The sequence below is a fragment of the Tachypleus tridentatus genome, chromosome 10 (genome assembly GCF_004210375.1).
Source record: "Tachypleus tridentatus isolate NWPU-2018 chromosome 10, ASM421037v1, whole genome shotgun sequence".
In the NCBI taxonomy this organism is placed as follows: Eukaryota; Metazoa; Arthropoda; class Merostomata; order Xiphosura; family Limulidae; genus Tachypleus; species Tachypleus tridentatus.
Genome location: NC_134834.1, coordinates 91,582,215 through 91,600,177, shown reverse-complemented (window position 1 = coordinate 91,600,177; position 17,963 = coordinate 91,582,215). Strand labels below are relative to the sequence as shown.

Sequence of the window (17,963 nt, the reverse complement as noted above, 5' to 3'; positions counted from 1 at the left end):
CACACCCATCCTTCCCACTTTTCTGATGTGTATTTTTTTTCATTGTCTCATCAAAGAATGAGGATACATGTTTGTAAATATAGGATTCACTGTGTATGGTGGAGGGTTACACTTTATGGTGATATCATTCTTCAGTGGTACAAATGCACGTGGTTTCACATGAGATTAGATGAGAGTTTTCACAAGGCTGGTGGCTCACAAACCTCTTTGACAGAACATGCAAATTCAAGAGGAAAATGCTAATGTTAGCCAAGTATTAGGTGATGACTGTATGGGATATTTTGAACAGCAGCTAAATATACTATACATGCATTATGTTGCTGTTTTTGTTTGTGAAAGGCAGTTATGTTAAGCTTCTACTAAAGTTGTGTTTGTTTCTAACATAACTTGTTTTTTACAATGTATTTTTATTCCTTTTCAGATTGTTTTGTATATTATTATATCAGCATCTTGTGGAGGACTATCATGGCCAAACTGTGTATGAGCACAGTCTTTATTTTATGAAAAATATATTACATAAAAACACTTTTCTCTTCTATCATCTTTGGAGCCTTAGTATAAATAGCTTTGTATGCTATCACTTTTGAGAGTTCTGTTTAAAATTGTTACTGTGGATATATAATGTTCTATCAAACCATTTCAAAACCCTTAACTAGTTCTGTAATTATATAAATATCAGTACAGTAAAAGTGTTGGCTTTATCTATTAAACAAGTTGTAAAAAAATTAAAATATTGATTTTGAAAAAAATAATATTGTTTATTTGTATTTACTTTCTTGTTCTCTTATTTAACATCAATAATAAATGTACAATTTTGAAAAAAAAAGATTTAATGTGTTCTTAATGATGTATGGCTTAAATGGGATGAAATTGACTATGTGACATAAGAAAGTATTAAATATATTCAACACTTTACTTTGCAACGTACTAATTCTCAGGTTCAACTGATAGCATGAGGTGTAGACTGATTTTAAAAAATTTGAACATTCCAAGCCATTCTGTATGTTCCTAATCATTACTTGTTTACTGTCTTATCAAAAACACATGCTTGCTTCCCTTCTGAAAATGTAAATAACATAATAAACAAGATTTACCATAATTATTAGAAATAAAAAAACATTGCTTCTTACCTGTTAAAATTTATATGTAAAGCATTCATGAATATACCCTTTTCTGAAAATATTCTTGCAATAAACACAAAGTATGCCAATGGAGAGTTTGGAGAAGGTTTTTATTAACTAACAGGTATGGCCCCAAAGTAACATACAGAGTATGGCATAGATTATCCTCATGTTGAACTAACTGTATTTTATCTGTATGTGTATGTAAGTTATTTATTGTGTTGTAAATCTGAAACTAAAAATAATTGGTATGCACCATTTTGGTTAGTGTTAATCATTGTATGTTTGTAAAAACACGTGTCCTGTTTAATAAAACTTTAAATATTACAGCAAAAATTCAAAGGTGTTTGACATGTTATTATATACTTTCATTCAGCAATTCTTATTGGTAATATATTGCACATACATGATCACACTGGAACTATATTAAAAATACTGATTTTGTAAATCCATTTTAATGGCTAGCTGCATCAGTTAAGAATTTGCATAATGTGCTCCTGAAAAAAAAATGTAAATTGATAGAAAGAGTAAAGTTAATATTAATTTTAGGTCTCATGTTTTCACACTATTTATTGTTATTAATATTTCTGGTAATGCAACAAAAGTTCAGCAATATACAGTGTAGTTCTGAGGTATTCTCTGTATGGTTTTATTGGTTTCAGTTTTAATGTTTAGACATACTTGATGTAAATTATAAGAATTCACTAATCGTGTATATCAGGAATTTGTATTTCAAATTTTTATTGATAAATGGTTTTATTTTACAAATAATCTAGCTTTGAAACTGGGATTTTATTATGATCTAATAGTAATGAATAGTTATGTTCATAAATAGCCATTACAACTGTAACATAAAAGTTAAATTTCTTACACAAAAACTGGATTGTTGGAAGAGTTCCTTAATGTATCTCTGTGAATAGTTAGCCAGTAATTTGAAGTATGCAAAAAATAAAAAAAAATCATTGGGACATGTGTATCAGATGCACATGTTTTGTTGTCTGAAAGTTGTAAGTTGTTTCTTTAACTAGATTGTAATAGATATTTCTTTCTTATCATAACTTCTGGTCAGGATGCTATAAAGAATTGATTCACTTGACTGTTGACTTACTTCATAAACTACACATTTTTTCTGCTTCAAGATTTCACATCACCTATCTCAACAACCTGTTTATTACCAGAATTTAGACCAATTAGTTTTCCTGTATCTTGCACATCTTGATGGTCAGTGGCCAGAGATCACATAATTAAAGGATAATACATATCACAGATTGTTCAAATGTGATTGACATTTTTATTATTTGTTGTTTAGCTACTTTAGTCTGTGTAATTGTTTAACATAAAAATTATATTTCAATGAGTGATGTAATAACCAATTTTTTTAGTTCTAATTAAATAAATTGCTTAATATACCTACATTATAGTGATACAATATCTTAAAAATAATATAACACATATGATATGTTATGGTAAACCACTAATGTTTTCATAAAGTATATATGGAGAGTGGAATGAAGTAAAGTGAAATAATAATATTAATGTACAATATCTGTCTTTTATGAGATACATATTGTTGTACACATTTTGATTAACAATCTTGTTATTATTTAAAACAGTTAGTACTTGGACAAAAGATGGATTACTTTAATTTTCTTGTAAGCAGTAACTACGATGAGCTTGAAATTACTGTGTTAAAAGTTAATTGAAACACTGGCTAATTATGCAATGCTGTAATTTTATTAACAAACAAGTAGTTGATTGAGTTTCATACTTTAACAGAGATAAGATATTTGACCTTGTTTACTTTTCTTAAGGTATGAGCAGCCTTGAGAGTCAGTTCAAATTTTATTTCTGCTCATTTTGGTGCTTGTACAGTAGCATAACACTCAACTTCTGTCTTATTTGAAAAGAAGTATTTGAGAGGATCTGATTTAGGTGTTTAAGATTATGAAGGAATTGAGAGTGTTGATGTATTATATTTTTGTGGGATGGGAACCATCTTCAGCTAAGACAGTTTTATTTTTTTAACAGGGTGGTTGGTCTTTGGATGGTGTTAAACCATGATTCCATTGCATTTCTGTCAGTTTTAACATGTATATATATATATATAATTGGCATATAGTAAAAATTTACTGGTTACAAATTCTAGTAATTTCTGAAAAAAATCATAGAAAAATTTATATTTTATTATAAAGTGTCTCTTAAATGAACTATTAGTGTACAAAGATTTTATATTGTAACTTGCACAGTAAACATTACATGAACTGTAAATGTTTCATTTCATTAGAAACTGTATTCGTTATAAGTATAATACTGCAAACATTTAAGCAAAATAAAATCATCTAATCCATGATTATGTGCATCTACATTAAAAGCTATAGGATCTAATTTACCTACCTTATTTATGTATAGTAGTAATTCCTTAGATGATTACTTGATATCCTTATGTTTGAATATTATTCTTTTTGTGTTAATTTTTTTAATTTTTCAGGGTTATTGGTATTAGAATTATCTGTCTTATTCATAAAAAAAATTTACACTATATTTCTGTAATTTTGGTGTAACTATTATATCATTTTTATCCAGATTTATAATAGATGTTTAATAGAACTATCATCTCTTCAATCTTTTGTTAATCCATTAAGTTTCAATGTATACCATTGCCTAACATAAAGTTTATTATTTTTCATGTTAATTAGTTCAATAATATTATATAACCTATGGAATTATGTTTTTAGATATAAAGAACCTCATCAGGCTGTTTGTTTTTTTAGTTGTACTTAATTAACATTTCTGTATTATTTTGAAATTTAATTTATGTTTGTTAATATGGTGATATTATCTAGATTCATGAACATTTTTATTTCTGGTTTGAAATAAATTTAGTTATAATTTTATTACACAGTTGCTTAAGAAATTTTAATATAATTAATTTTTGTTTTAAGTGGAATCTATCTGTTTTAATAAAATATAAGAGAATGATATTAACATTATTTCTCTTACAGCAGTTGACTCATAATCAAGAAATCTAAATACAATTATAACCCTTGTAATGAGATAAGATACCACATTTAACTTACAAAATAATTTTGAGTTAGTTTAATTTTTATATAAACCTTAATAAACTCAATTTAAACCCAAAATTATAAGTTCTATACTAAAATTAGTTTTATAAATATAGTATTGGGCAAATAAGGATGCCAAATGGTCCACCTCAATTAAAATACACAAGTAATAGAAGAAAGGAAATTTCTATGTAATATAACCTATATTTAAACTTCAGAAATTCACACACTGTATATGCCAAAGTAATACAATATAATGTTATCACACATGAAACATTAGTACATTTATACATCTTAATGCCAAAAATAAAACTTATATAATGTTGTTAAAACTTCCACCTCCAAAATATCAAACTTAATTTAGTTAACCCTATGATGTATAATTAAATTCCTATTCCATGTATCAGTGTGTGAGCATGTTCTCTGAAGTATGGTTTTCAAGCACTGAATAATTATAATGTACTTGTATCTTACTAAAATAAATGTATATATGATCCTTAAGACAATAGCAGGATATGTCATCAGAAAAATTCAAGATATGATATTTCTAATATTGTTACTCACTCAAGCAAAATTTTTATATGATTAGCAATATTCTTGCTGCTAATAAGCAGAATGTTTAATGTACATGTATGACAAGATCACATTTGTCAAGCATGTGATCATATGTGTATTTGATTTCTTCTTCTGCCACGATATGAAAACATGCAAGTTTATTATAACAGCAAAAATTCTGTGTTTAGTATTAAATACCAATATGTAATAAAATCAGTTTTATCTTGCCCATTTCATGACATACTATGCATGATTTTATTCCTTCCAAGTTTACAGTATATAATTATTTTAGAACATAGCTTCTTTATCTGTGTGTTAATAAGTTTCAGTTTTCAGTGACTGTTGAATGCATAATTCTAATTATTATCCACAAAGCAACTTATCAAGTTATTTTATAACTTGCTTCATTCTTCTCCATAAATTTCTGTTTTCTCTTGTTTTTGTGGAAATCATCTAAAAGTACTGAAGACATTCTTGAGTGATCTTTATAACGGAGTTTTTATGTGTTTGTTTGATAGCATTCCATGATAGAAAATAGCCATTTTACTGTCTTTTGGTTGTTAATATGATTACAGTGAGCTTAACAGGTTTACTGTATATCAAACTTTGTAAATAATGATGGGCGGTGATTATTACTTTAGATGTGATAATAAACACCATGTGATCTGAAAGTGCTTATCTACACAGTGAATAGTATACAAAGTACCTAAATGATAGGGTATATATAGTGGGTCTTCCAATATTTCTTAAAACAAGGCACTATTTATACAAACATTCTCATGGTGGGATGTATTAATAGTAAGTACTGTGAAAATAAATGAGACATAATTTACTCATGAATTCATTTAGTCATAAACACAATTGTACAACTTTCTTTATTCTGCATACTTATAAAGTAACAACATGTACACCATTTATTGGTGAGAAAGAAAAAATACATAGGAAGGAATAATGATTTTGTATTTTACAGTAACTTTGTTATGTATTTAAAAAACTGTGTGTGTGTGTGTGTATATATATATATTTCTGAAAAGTGATGCTTTTGGGTGTAATCAGATAATTACATGTTCTGATGATATGTCGTACACTTTACTACCTGCATTAGATATATAATTTCCTTTGCTGGCTGAATTGACATTAATTATATGTAACAGCCAACCAGTCAGGTGAGAGAACAAGGACTGTGAAGTAATACTATCAACTAGACAAAGAAAGTGAGTTTACTGGAGAATTTAGGCATTTTGTTTCTGCCAGTTCTACTTGGATAATGTTAAGTGAAGACTTGCTTTAAAATCATCCTGTTTAATTTTCCATAAATGTTTATTCCAAGACAAAGAAAGCTATGGAACTCAATACACTTTACTAGAACTGACTGTGATTATATCTGTGCAGATACGTATGCTGTGCTTTCTGTTTGTTTGTTGTAATAAAGAGTTTGTTCAATTATTTACATCTATTCTGTCTTATTATTTCACACTTCAAGGCACTCAGTAAAGTTGCCAAACATGGAACACTTCCGTTATTTCTCTTTCATTTGCAAGTTAACCTACCTGATACTTCTTGGGAAGTTGACTTTACAAATACTACAGAGGTCAAAAGGTATATTAGTTACATTAATTGTTACTTGTTACTGTACCCCACCATACAAACATACACAGTCACATAGTAGTAAGTCTAAAGGCTTACAATGTTAAAAACCAGACAATCCGTCCTGCAGCCTTGAGTTTAACTACAAACAAACATATGTTAAGTATACATTTTCAGGCCATGTCTTATTGAAATAAAAAGAACCATAGCCTTGGAATTTTATTGCTTCAATCCTAAAATTATTTATACAGCTTTCCTTTTTAGTTTTTCTATTCTTATTGGTCTTATTTAAAACAAATGTATAAAACTGTGGAAATTATTATTACAAGTCAAACTTTTAATAATAATTAATACTATGATTTCTTGTTGTAAGTAGTAGTACAAGAAATTTAATTTGTATGATGAGTGTACATATTGAATGTTTTGGAATGTAGATGATATGTCTCTTAGTTTTATAATTGTACTGAAACTAACAATGACATAAACAATAAATCCCTATGAAATTGTTATATTAGGCCCTCTTATAACCTCCAGCTTGGATGCAACATGCTTTAGATTGTTGAACAGGATAATTCATGTTTTCAATTATAAAGAAATAATTGTAAATGAGAAGTGAAATTCTAAGAACATTTTGTTTTTAGGCCATAACCTTAGTAACGCGTCTTTTATTTATTTTTAGGATCTTAGGTTTATCCATGGTTTCTAGTTGAAAAACAACTACATTTTTTTAAAAAAGACCAATAAGCAGTAATTTTAAGATGCTAGGTTGAATATCTTTTGATTACTAATATATTCAACTTAGCATCAGTGCCAAAAAACAGTAGAGCACTTCATGTCTAAAAATTTCATAGAAAGGTTAAATTCATTTGGTATATTATTCAACAATCTTACAGAAATGTCTGTAGCCAAAGAACGAATATGAATATAACCAATTATTTTGCCCCTGCCACTTTGTGAAGAAATGCAAAGCACACTGGTTTGACCTTGCCTGTTTGTTGCAAACTTTTGGACATGTAACATAACATTAGATGAATGTATTCTGACCGAGCTTATATACAACTTACAAATTTTGATAATATATGAGAAGAAACTATTACAGTGGTGTGGTAGGCAAACATTTTAAAAGCAACAACAATGCTAAACAGCTACGTGAATTTGTTGTATTTGTCTGGGTGTGTAGTTTGTATTAATGGATCATAAAGCATCTTTCGTATGATCATCATACACAATATTCATGAAGTCAACGTTACTATTACTATTGCTTCACAATCTTTAGCTCAATCCTTAACTATTAGCAGTCAGATGCTTCTGCTATGTTGCCTAGGTGAATATCTGTCTTAGCTGCCAGCTTTTATTTATGTTCAACAATATTCTTGAAGTTAACACCGTGTTTCTCCGATAATAAGACCTACCCATAAAATAAGACCTAGTGTGATTTTTGGGGATAGTTTTAATATAAACCCTACCCTTAAAATAAGCCCTAGTTAAGAGTGGCAGGAAGAGGAAAGAAATAAAAAAAATTAATTTATTAATTAGTTTAATAGGTAGTTAATTAGTTTGTTTAAGTATTAATCAGTTAGTTTAATAGTTTAATAATAGTTTATTTTAAATGGTTAGTTTAATAGTTTTACTTTGTAACTTCATTTTTTTAATATATCAAAATAAGACATCCCCCGAAAATAAGCCCTAGTGTCATATTTTGGAGTGAAAATTAATATAAGCCCTGTCTTATTTTCAGAGAAACACGGTAATTGCACTGCTTCTGCATGATCTTTAACTAAATCCTTGCTTATTATTAGGCAGTTGTTTCTGCTATGTTACCCAGATTAATCGTTGTCTTGACTACCCCCTCTATCCGATATAGGCTGAACTATAATTCACTATGATAACACAAAAACTGAAAAGTATCTTGTTCAGGAATCGCTCATTGTTTGAGAGGTATGAACTATGGCTGATTCACAAAAGTTAAGCACAAAGTTACACCAGTAATCCTTAATCTGATAGAGATTCCATAATTATATAAGCCAATTAAGTCACTATTGTGCTTTGTGAATTATAATTTAAAGAAAATTAGTATAAGAGCTTGACACATTTTAAGATAAATCATGTTCATCATATTGGAAAAACAACATTTTGGAATAGATATGATCAACAACAACATTCATGGATATTTTTTTTTATTTAAGCAAGTAAAATGAACCAGCCATTATAACATTCCCCCACCATTACTAAGTCTATGAATTCTGAGTATTGAAATGCTGCTTCTAAACCTATGCCTACTTACCCATAAAGGCAAAAGGTGTGTAGCACAAGCTCGTCTTTACTTTTCACCACAATCTTTAAATATCCACTGATATTTCAATGCTCAGAAATATTTATTAATTTCAAAAAGAAATAAGTCGACGTTTTGAATGCTACACTATCTTAGTATTTTGTATTTGGTTAGAATATTTTCTTATTTTTAATGATTACGTTTATAAGGATAATCCCTCAGACAATATCAAAGAAAGATGATACATTGAAGTATACGAGGGCTGTTCAAAAAATACGCGGACTGTTTGAATTGCGCGGCTCCAGTTGGTTCCAGGGGAATCCGCTTGGTGTCGCTAGGTTCGCACAGATCAGCTGATTACGACGCCATTTCCCGATTGCAGATATCTTCATTTGTGTATTAGCTACGCGGTTTTAAGTGAAGTGCGATTTTTTCGTTTGGCGGATTTCAGAATGAATGATCTGAAGGAGCAACGACTTGCTGTGAAATTTTGTGTTAAACTTGGAAACTCTGCGACTGAAACTTTTGCTATGCTTAACACGGCTTACGGTGATGTTGCTATGAAGCGTACGGCACGCTTCAAGTAGCATGAACGTTTTAAGGATGGTCGACAGTCCATTGAAGATGATGAGCGTCCTGGACGTCCTTCCACGTCAACTGACGACCAACACGTCGACAAAATCAACACCCTGGTGCGGGCAAATCGACGTCTGACTGTCAGGGATGTGGGATATCAGTTGGATCTTGTTACGAGATTTTGACCGCAAAATTGAAGATGCACCGCGTTGCTGCAAAATTTGTGCCTTAGAACTCGTGAGTTTTTGGCCAAACACTCGATCACTGTTCTTCCCCCTACTCATCTGACCTTGCTCCTTGCGATATTTTCTTGTTCCTCAAACTCAAAAGACCCTTGAAAGGAAGAAGATTTGAGACGATTCCCGAGATTAAGGCAAATGCGACGAAGGAGCTGTAGGACATTACAAAAGAAGCGTACCAGGACTGTTTCAACAAGTGGAAACACCGTTGGGATAAGTGTGTGCGTTGGGGAGGAGAGTACTTTGAAGGGGTCCAAGACCTGTAACTTCTAAATAAAGTACATTTTGTTTTATGACGTCAGTCCGCGTATTTTTGAACAGCCCTCGTATATATAATATTAGCTACCCCATTTGAAACTCTAGCCTTCAAATAATATCAAAAAAGTTATATTATTATCTATTTTATTTGGAACTGTTTGACTTCTACACTGTTCTAGTGAATCAATAAATAAGCAACTTTAATTATTTGCAAAATAACAGGAAATAGTCTGAACAATATAAGAACGAACTAGTCATTTTGTGAAGAATATTTATGTATAAATGATTTAATAACAAATTTGCTTTCAAATGTATGATTTTTATTGGAAAAGAATGATTATTAATGCAAATTACTTAAAACGTTATTCTTAATATCAGATTGACGTCTAGATCGTTCAGTGTCAAAAATCAATCGTTTTTAAAACAAAAATGCAGTACATGTATTAGGTTTTCACCACAATCTTAACTTAAGAACATAAGGCTGTAAAATATAATATATGAATTTTATGCCATATTATAAAAAAGGAAAACAACTTTTGGTTTGTTTTGAATTTCGCGCAAAGCTACTCGAGGGCTATCTGCGCTACCCGTCCCTAATTTAGCAGTGTAAGACTAGAGGGAAGGCAAATAGTCATGACCACCTAACGCCAAGTGTTGGGCTACTTTTTATCAACGAATAGTGGGATTGATCGTCACATTATAACGTAACCACTGCAGAAAGGGCGAGCATGTTTGGTTGTTGTTGATCACATAGCGGACTATCTAAAGCTTGGTGTTTAAAAAAATCTTAGCTTTCATTATTATAATTATTTAAATTAATAATGCTACTTTTATGACTATTTTACAATAGAGTAACTTTTAAGATTGAAAATTCTGGTTCTATTTGTTTTGCTAGTGAGGAAGCCAATAATGTAGAGAACTTGTTTTTCAAGTAAAGTCGAGACGACTTATTGTGTTATTTGCTTATTAGCCGGATAAAGTAATATATCCACTTCCATCCCTTCCTTGCTGGATATTTTTCATACATATATAGGTCCACTATATTTTTAAGTAAGATATCAGAAAGATATTTTCTCTACAGTAACATTTAATCAGCGCGTTTTTTAAAGGATAGAACATCAAAATGGTGTTTAAACAGTAATTCATGACAATATACGCTCTATATTGGGATCTCTTCTCAATGAACTCGTTTCGAGCCACAAAAACGCCGTAGCACTACTAGGACTGGAAGCGAACTAGTATGCTTTTAAGAAAAAATCCAAAAGTTCTTGGTTATCATGGTCCGTTGCAGCAAATACGAGATATGTACTGTTAATTTTATATTCTTTCAATCCGTATTTGACGCTATAGCATGATGTAGCCCTGTCATGTTTTAATACTTGTTCATGTTCATAACTTTTTTGAAAATTGTTATGGGTTTTTTCATTATGTATCATTACTACCTCCTTTAACGCAAATCATTTTTGTCAAGTATTGTTTTTTAGTGAAAAGTAAAATATTAGTACTAAAGATAACCATTAGATGGCAGATACGCTTACTAGTTTGAAAATACATACTAAAAGTTATTTACGATAAAAAAAAAAAATCAGTTCTGGTGCAAAAAATGGCCACAAGACGATAAATCTGATTTTACATTTTTTTTGCCTAAAAATTAGTAATAAATGAAACACGTGTTGCTAACTTTATTCCATAAGAAAATGAAGTTATAAATATATATTTATACGTTTCAGAGATTTACTCCCTCTTTAGTTTTGAAATGATATAATAGAGAGAACAAAGATAAATTAGACAACAACATCCACCAATAGTGTTGAAATACTATAGTCAAATTGTGGGACTTGATCGTTTCTCTTTCAATTCGGCCACCAGTTGCACAGTGGTATGTCTCAGGCTTTCAACGTAAGAAACTTGTAATGAGCAGAGCATACACAGTCCATGCTTAATAACAAACAACCTGTTACAATTCTTTCACCACCCTAATGTGTAGTGCAGAATTTCTCTTTTTACGGGACTTGAATTATGAACCCTAGGTTCTATCCTACGAATGTGTTAATCACTTGCCCACACCTGTCTCAGCTTTCTTTAAATAGCGTGATTACAGTCATGATCGTTCACTAAATGTATTGCTTCTAAGCGGCATACTGGCGCTTATATTGATTTAAAGTGAAAACTACTTTTGTAAATCTCTAGAGATGTCAAAGTTCACACATAATAGCAACATGTCACATGACTCGTTAAAGGGTATAAGGCTAATTTTTGTTGAAGTTCACGTATCATTAATAATTCCTACGTGTTTTCTCTGATTGAAAATGAAACTTTTCTTTATTTGAAAGATATGATACTATTGAAGATTCAAACTGTGGTTACGACGTAAAACTAATATGGAAATATATTCAAAAATTAAGTAAGTATCCTTTTAAAACCTAAATTAGTCATATTAGTAATTTAAAGGAAACGTAAATCTGCCATCTTACACATTTTCACTGTAAATTTTCAACGGGTGCGTTATAAGAGTGACATTTAAATCTGATTTAGTCTAACAAGAACAGCCTAAAAGTTGGTGATAGATAATGTTTTCACCAGCTTCTAGTCTATCATTTTAGATAACCCTCGCGTAGCTCTGCGCAAAATCTAACAAACAAAATTATCGATAATTCAGTCTTTCACCATGTCAAGCACGTTTATTAACAGAAGGTAGACCAAGTTCAAGGTTATCCTCATTAACAGTAATGTAAAAGTTAAAACTAAAATCAGTATCTGCCAAGGTCACGTTTCACTGATGTTAATTAAGCTAATGAAATATATTAATGCGGGTTTCTATAAACACATACGTTACACCATTGTAAATGCCAGTAACTTTTCCAACGAATAATAATGTTTATCATTAGTAGTTTTTAATTTTTAGGAAAGATGAGGTAATAGATCCGTAATGATCTGTGCGAGAGGAGTGGAGGTGGGGTGATTCTTACAATAGAACACTTTATTTGCTGTGAGAGCTATCAGTTAGAAAGGAACTGAAAGAACTTGTTAACTACATCGACTAAATAAGAAATAATAATACAGTGGAAGCGGTCTTAAGATTAATTAAACTGTTTTTGCCTTTAGATTAAAAATAAATAGGTAAATAGGAATATAATCTTTGATACAGTTTGATTTGGATTGTTTTGAATTTCGCGCAAAGCTACACGAGGGCTATCTGCACTAGCCGTCCCTAATTTAACAGTGTAAGACGAAAGCGAAGGCAGCTGGTCATAACCACCCACCGCCAACTCTTAGGCTACTCTTTTACCAACGAATAGTGAGATTGACCATCACATTATAACGCCTTCAAAGTTGAAAGGGTGAACATGTTTGGTGAGAAGAAGTTTTGAATCCGCGACCCTCGGATTACGAGTCGAGTGCTTTAATCACCTGACCATGCCGGGCCCTTAGACACAGAAAAAGTAAGCACCGGTCGTTGTTTTCTTAAATGATGTAAAGTTGTAAAAGTTAACAGTGGGTAGCCCGATTTATAACATGGGAGATAAGACGTCCTCAACCTGTTTAAAATTACATAATATGTTCGGCATGAAAAAATGAACAGACACCTAAAAATGAATTGATAAGACAATTTCAGATGAAGAATGCTTTGGAACCGTTACGTATTTTATCCCGAGTGAACCAAATTATCAAGCTAAAGATGATTTTACGTTTCTTTTTATCAAAACAAAAAGTCAAAATCGGTTGTAACAAACTGCACGTTTTGAGATTTTACAGATTCTGAATCGAAAAAAAATGACATAAACTATTTATGCACCTTATTCATGATCTATGTAGAATGATAAATGATTATTTCCTAGTTCGGGAGAAAAAAACTGTTCTCTAAGCCTCTCAGAGACGTGTGGTTAGCACGCTTTCTAACCAAATATTTATCTCATTCGGACAGACACAAGGTTATAGAGGTCTCCTATATAGTGAGTAGAATAGATTGTTTTTTGTTTTGTTTGTTTGGGAATTTCGCACAAAGCTACTCGAGGGCTATCTGTGCTAGCCGTCCCTAATTTAGCAGTGTAAGATTAGAGGGAAGGCAGCTAGTCATCACCACCCACCGCCAACTCTTGGGCTACTCTTTACCAACGAATAGTGGGATTGACCGTCACATTATACACCCCCACGGCTGGGAGGGCGAGCATGTTTAGCGCGACGCGGGGAGTAGAATAAAAGTTAACGGTTTTGGATTAGATGGTTATCAGAAATGCATATCCGGATATATGTTATCCTGTATAAATTAAAACATCGGAATGCTTCAACATAGAAAGTATGGCGTAAGTTACACAGAACCGTTGACGAAATAATTAACTTCGTAACTAAAGCAATAAATACTAGTTACGGTTTATAGAATTCACAGTATCTGTTTTAAGGTTTCGCAAACTACTAAGATTAATACAGTCATTATATCACTGTTTTCTAGCCTAATCATATTTTTAAATATGGATTGAATTTTTCATTTCTGAGTAAGTGTGATTTTTTTTCTATTAGTGTATGTCTGTTCGTCGTCTCTAACAACACTGTGGTGCTAGATATCTCAAATTAATTTGTTTTGCTTTGGTTTGTTTTGAATTTTGCGCAAAGCTACACGAGGGCTATCTGCGTTAGCCGTCCCTAATTTAGCAGTGTAAGACTAGACGGAAGGCAGCTAGTCATCACCACCCACCGCCAACTCTTAGGCTACTATTTTACCAACGAATAATGGGATTGAGCGAAACATTATAACACCCCCACGGCTGATAAAGCGAGCATGTTTAGTGTGACGGGGATTCGAACCCGCAACCCTCGGTTTGTTTGTTTGTTTGTTTTGAATTTCGTACACGCGAATTACGAATTTGTTCTAAACCATACTTTGTTTGTTTTCATATTCTAAAATAATGCAACTATACTTAATGTTGATTCGTTAAAATCTGAGGGTAGTTTCAATGGAGAACAATAGAAGTTCTTTTTCAGGCGTAGTTTGGCCTCCTCTGAGATACACAAAACAAAAGTCTCTTTCTCTAGGTGTTTGGGTATATAAATTTGTATACCCAAGAGGGTCAGGTACACTAGACCTCTTCCTCCTTCCTTTACATTGTTTGAGTGGACCTAATAATATATTTAAAGTAAATACAGAGGGCCAGAGTGATAAGCATAGCTCAACTCAGGCCCTTTTCAGGGCAATGTTCATGTATATTGTTCATTCAGTTTTTTTTATAATCTAGAACATAGGTGGCCTCTTTTATTTTAGCACTAGTTTTTTATTTATTATTTTTTGTTATATTTTTATTTTTTATTTTTATTTCTTTCTTCCTTTATTTTTTATTAACTTAATTTTAGCTTAATGATCTAATGTATAAGTTTATCGGGGAGAGGTGTTTAGGTCTTTCTTCTTCATACATGCAATACCTGTCTAGTTCGCATAACAACTCATTTTTTCTCCAACTTTTATCAAAATATTTTATTGTAATACGTAGAAGTCTATCTGGTATTGTTTGTGCATTATTGTATTTGTGCACGAACTTTGAGGAAGTGGTTTTGGGTATTCTTTATGCTGTTGTAATTAATGTATTTTGTAATGATTGTAGTTTGGTTTGCAGTTGTTTTTCACTTACGTTAATCCATGCATGAGCTGCATGGTCTACTACTAGTCTTATATATGTTTTGTATATTTTAATGATGTTTTCAGGTGTTGTTCTATAATTTTTATCATTTAGACTCCTAGCATAGTTTATTCTTCGCAAAATTTTAGTTTTTATGTTATTTACATGTTTTGTTCAGGTAAGTTTAGAATCATATGTTAGCCCTAAACATTTTGCAGATGTAGCAGTCTGGAGAAGCGCTCCGTTCATGTAAATCTGGAGTTATGCTTTTGATGTTTCGTTGATTTTGAAAATATCACTAATTGTGTCTTTGCTGTGTTTATTTTAATTCTATATTTTTGACAGTATTCACTTATTATGTTTAGTTGAGGTTGTATGTTAGTGACTGCAATTTCTGGTGTATGGGCACTTTTCCAAATTGCTACATCATCAGCGAACTGTGACGAGTATTCATGGTTTGGGTCTTTAAATGGCATATTATTCACATACATGATGAAGAGAATAGGACTAACCACCCCTCCTTGAGGGACACCAGCTTCTGGAGTAAAGAACTCCGAGAAAGTTCCCTCTACGTTTACTCTGCATTTTCTATGTTCCAAAAGGTTAGATAACCAGCGAATAATTCCACATGGTAGTCCCATTTTATACATACGGAACCGAAGACCATTGTGCCATACAGTGTTGAATGATTTCTCGACATTGAGAATACAAGCGACAGTACATTCTTTTCTATTAAAGCTATTTATTATCGTTTCAGTTCATCTAATTAAATGATCCGTTGTTTGTCGATATTTTCTAAATCCGTTTTGTTCCACTGGTAATTTTGAAGTAATCTCCAAAAATGTGGAGAATCTATTACTTATTAATCTTTCGAGAATTTTACTTACACAGCTGGTTAGGCTGATCGGTCGACAACTATATGGCTTATTGGCTGGTTTACCTTCTTTGTGGAACATTAATATATTAACTTGCTTCCAAGAAACTGGGATGTATCCTAAGTAGAAAAATAAATTAATAGGTGGTCAAATAATTTTGGAGTTCCTTTTTTGAGGAGAATTGTTTATATGCCATCATTTCCTGGTGATTTGTTTTTGGAATTCTTGATTGCATGTTTGAGTTCAGTAAGTGTGATTTTTTATGTTAGCAAGAGAGTATTATAGTCATAAGTATTATTAGTGTTATTGTTAATAATATTGATTGAAAAGTATGGTTTGTACAATTGTATGTTATTTGTCACATGATTGTTTACTTTGTTGTAGAAATAAGTGTTCATGTCTATATCATTATGTGTTTTGTAATTGATGTCTGAAGGCTTCTGCTTTTTCTTTGTTGGTTTGCGCTAAGGTGTTGTTATGTTCCAATGTTAGGTATTTTCTTGTAGTGGATTCATTTGTGAATCTTTTTTTGGTGTAACCAGATATTTCTAGGATAGGTTTGTTCATTTAGTTGGGAGCAGAAGTTGTCCCATTTTTCTTGTTTTAGCTGTTTAATTTCTGCTCTACTTTTATTTCTAATGTTGTTAATTTGTGTTTTTATTTCTTGTTCTCTTGTTGCCATGAACTGTCTTCTTAATTGTCTTTGTTGTTTTATCATTGTTAATAGTTGTTTGGTTGGTTTCCATGCGTTAAAACAAAAGCCAGTTAGATGAAAAACAAACATTAAAATACCCGCCCTCCGCTGCAGGATTGAGAAACCTCCACCCATGATTCACAGAAACTCCAACTTACTAATTAAGTTCTTCCCGTACTCGAAAACAGAACTTAACACCCCAGCAAGCGCGCCATTTTTGGCCCCGGTAGCTAGTGAGTGGTCGTATGAATACAGTTTTAAACATGGGACCCAAGAAAGACACGTGTGTGTGTGTTGTGCAGAAACAAAATCTGATGCCAGTTTCAGCGATCCTAAAAACCTACTTTCAATCCTCATTATATTTGGTTCTGCCGATTTCAAAACTATGGAAGGAGTTCGCAGACGAACAAACACGTAACATGAATCAAAACAAAATATTTGAATAAATACATTGTATATTTTAAAACAACAGAGTATTTTTGAGGGGTTTTACTAATATTTCAAGATCCGTTCACCGGTTTATTTTTCAGCACAAGAAGTGTCTTCACCTTCAATTTAAAATAGAACACTTTACAACATATTTCCACTTGTCTAAATGTAATTACATTAGTTTTCTTGATTATGACAACGGTGTAGTCTTCGTTTTATGTCATTTTGTGCAAATCAGAAGTAAAATCAAAATAATATTTCTCGCACCGGTGTTAGTAAATTGAAGCAAAGAGAAACGTTCTGTTGATATATTTTGTTGTTTGTCAGTTTTGTTACGTAGCAAGAACCACTTACTAATTTCATGTACTCTCACACATATCTGGTTAATACTAGAATTTCTTAAGGACGACATAGAACTCCACGAGGCATGCATCAGTAAGTCATATATCTTATCATGCTTACGTAGTTGGATGGGGAAGATAGATAAAGAAAGAGAGGCGTAGGGTAGCTAAAAATCGCCAAGTTGTAAAGTGTTGAATGTGTAATTAAGTCCAAGGGTTGTTATTGGTTCGGTAAGAACAGCATTGATCGGTTATTGGTTCGGTAAGTACAGCATTGATCGGTTATTGGTTCGGTAAGAACAACATTGATCGGCCATTGGTTCGGTAAGAACAACATTGATCGGT

At 31.7% G+C, this 17,963-nt stretch overlaps 1 protein-coding gene across 4 annotated transcripts in view; it reads left to right on the top strand.

Moving 5' to 3' along the window:
- LOC143229852 (vesicle-associated membrane protein 7-like) overlaps nt 1-6,187 on the top strand; it is a 48,620-nt gene extending 42,433 nt beyond the window's left edge. For all 4 annotated transcript variants that reach the window (XM_076462690.1, XM_076462687.1, XM_076462688.1 and 1 more), the window contains one exon: nt 422-6,187. In XM_076462690.1, coding sequence (XP_076318805.1) covers nt 422-484 — 63 coding nt within the window. In that variant the 3' untranslated portion in view covers nt 485-6,187. The remainder of the gene's footprint in view (nt 1-421) is intronic.
- The last annotated feature ends 11,776 nt before the right edge of the window (nt 6,188-17,963 follow it).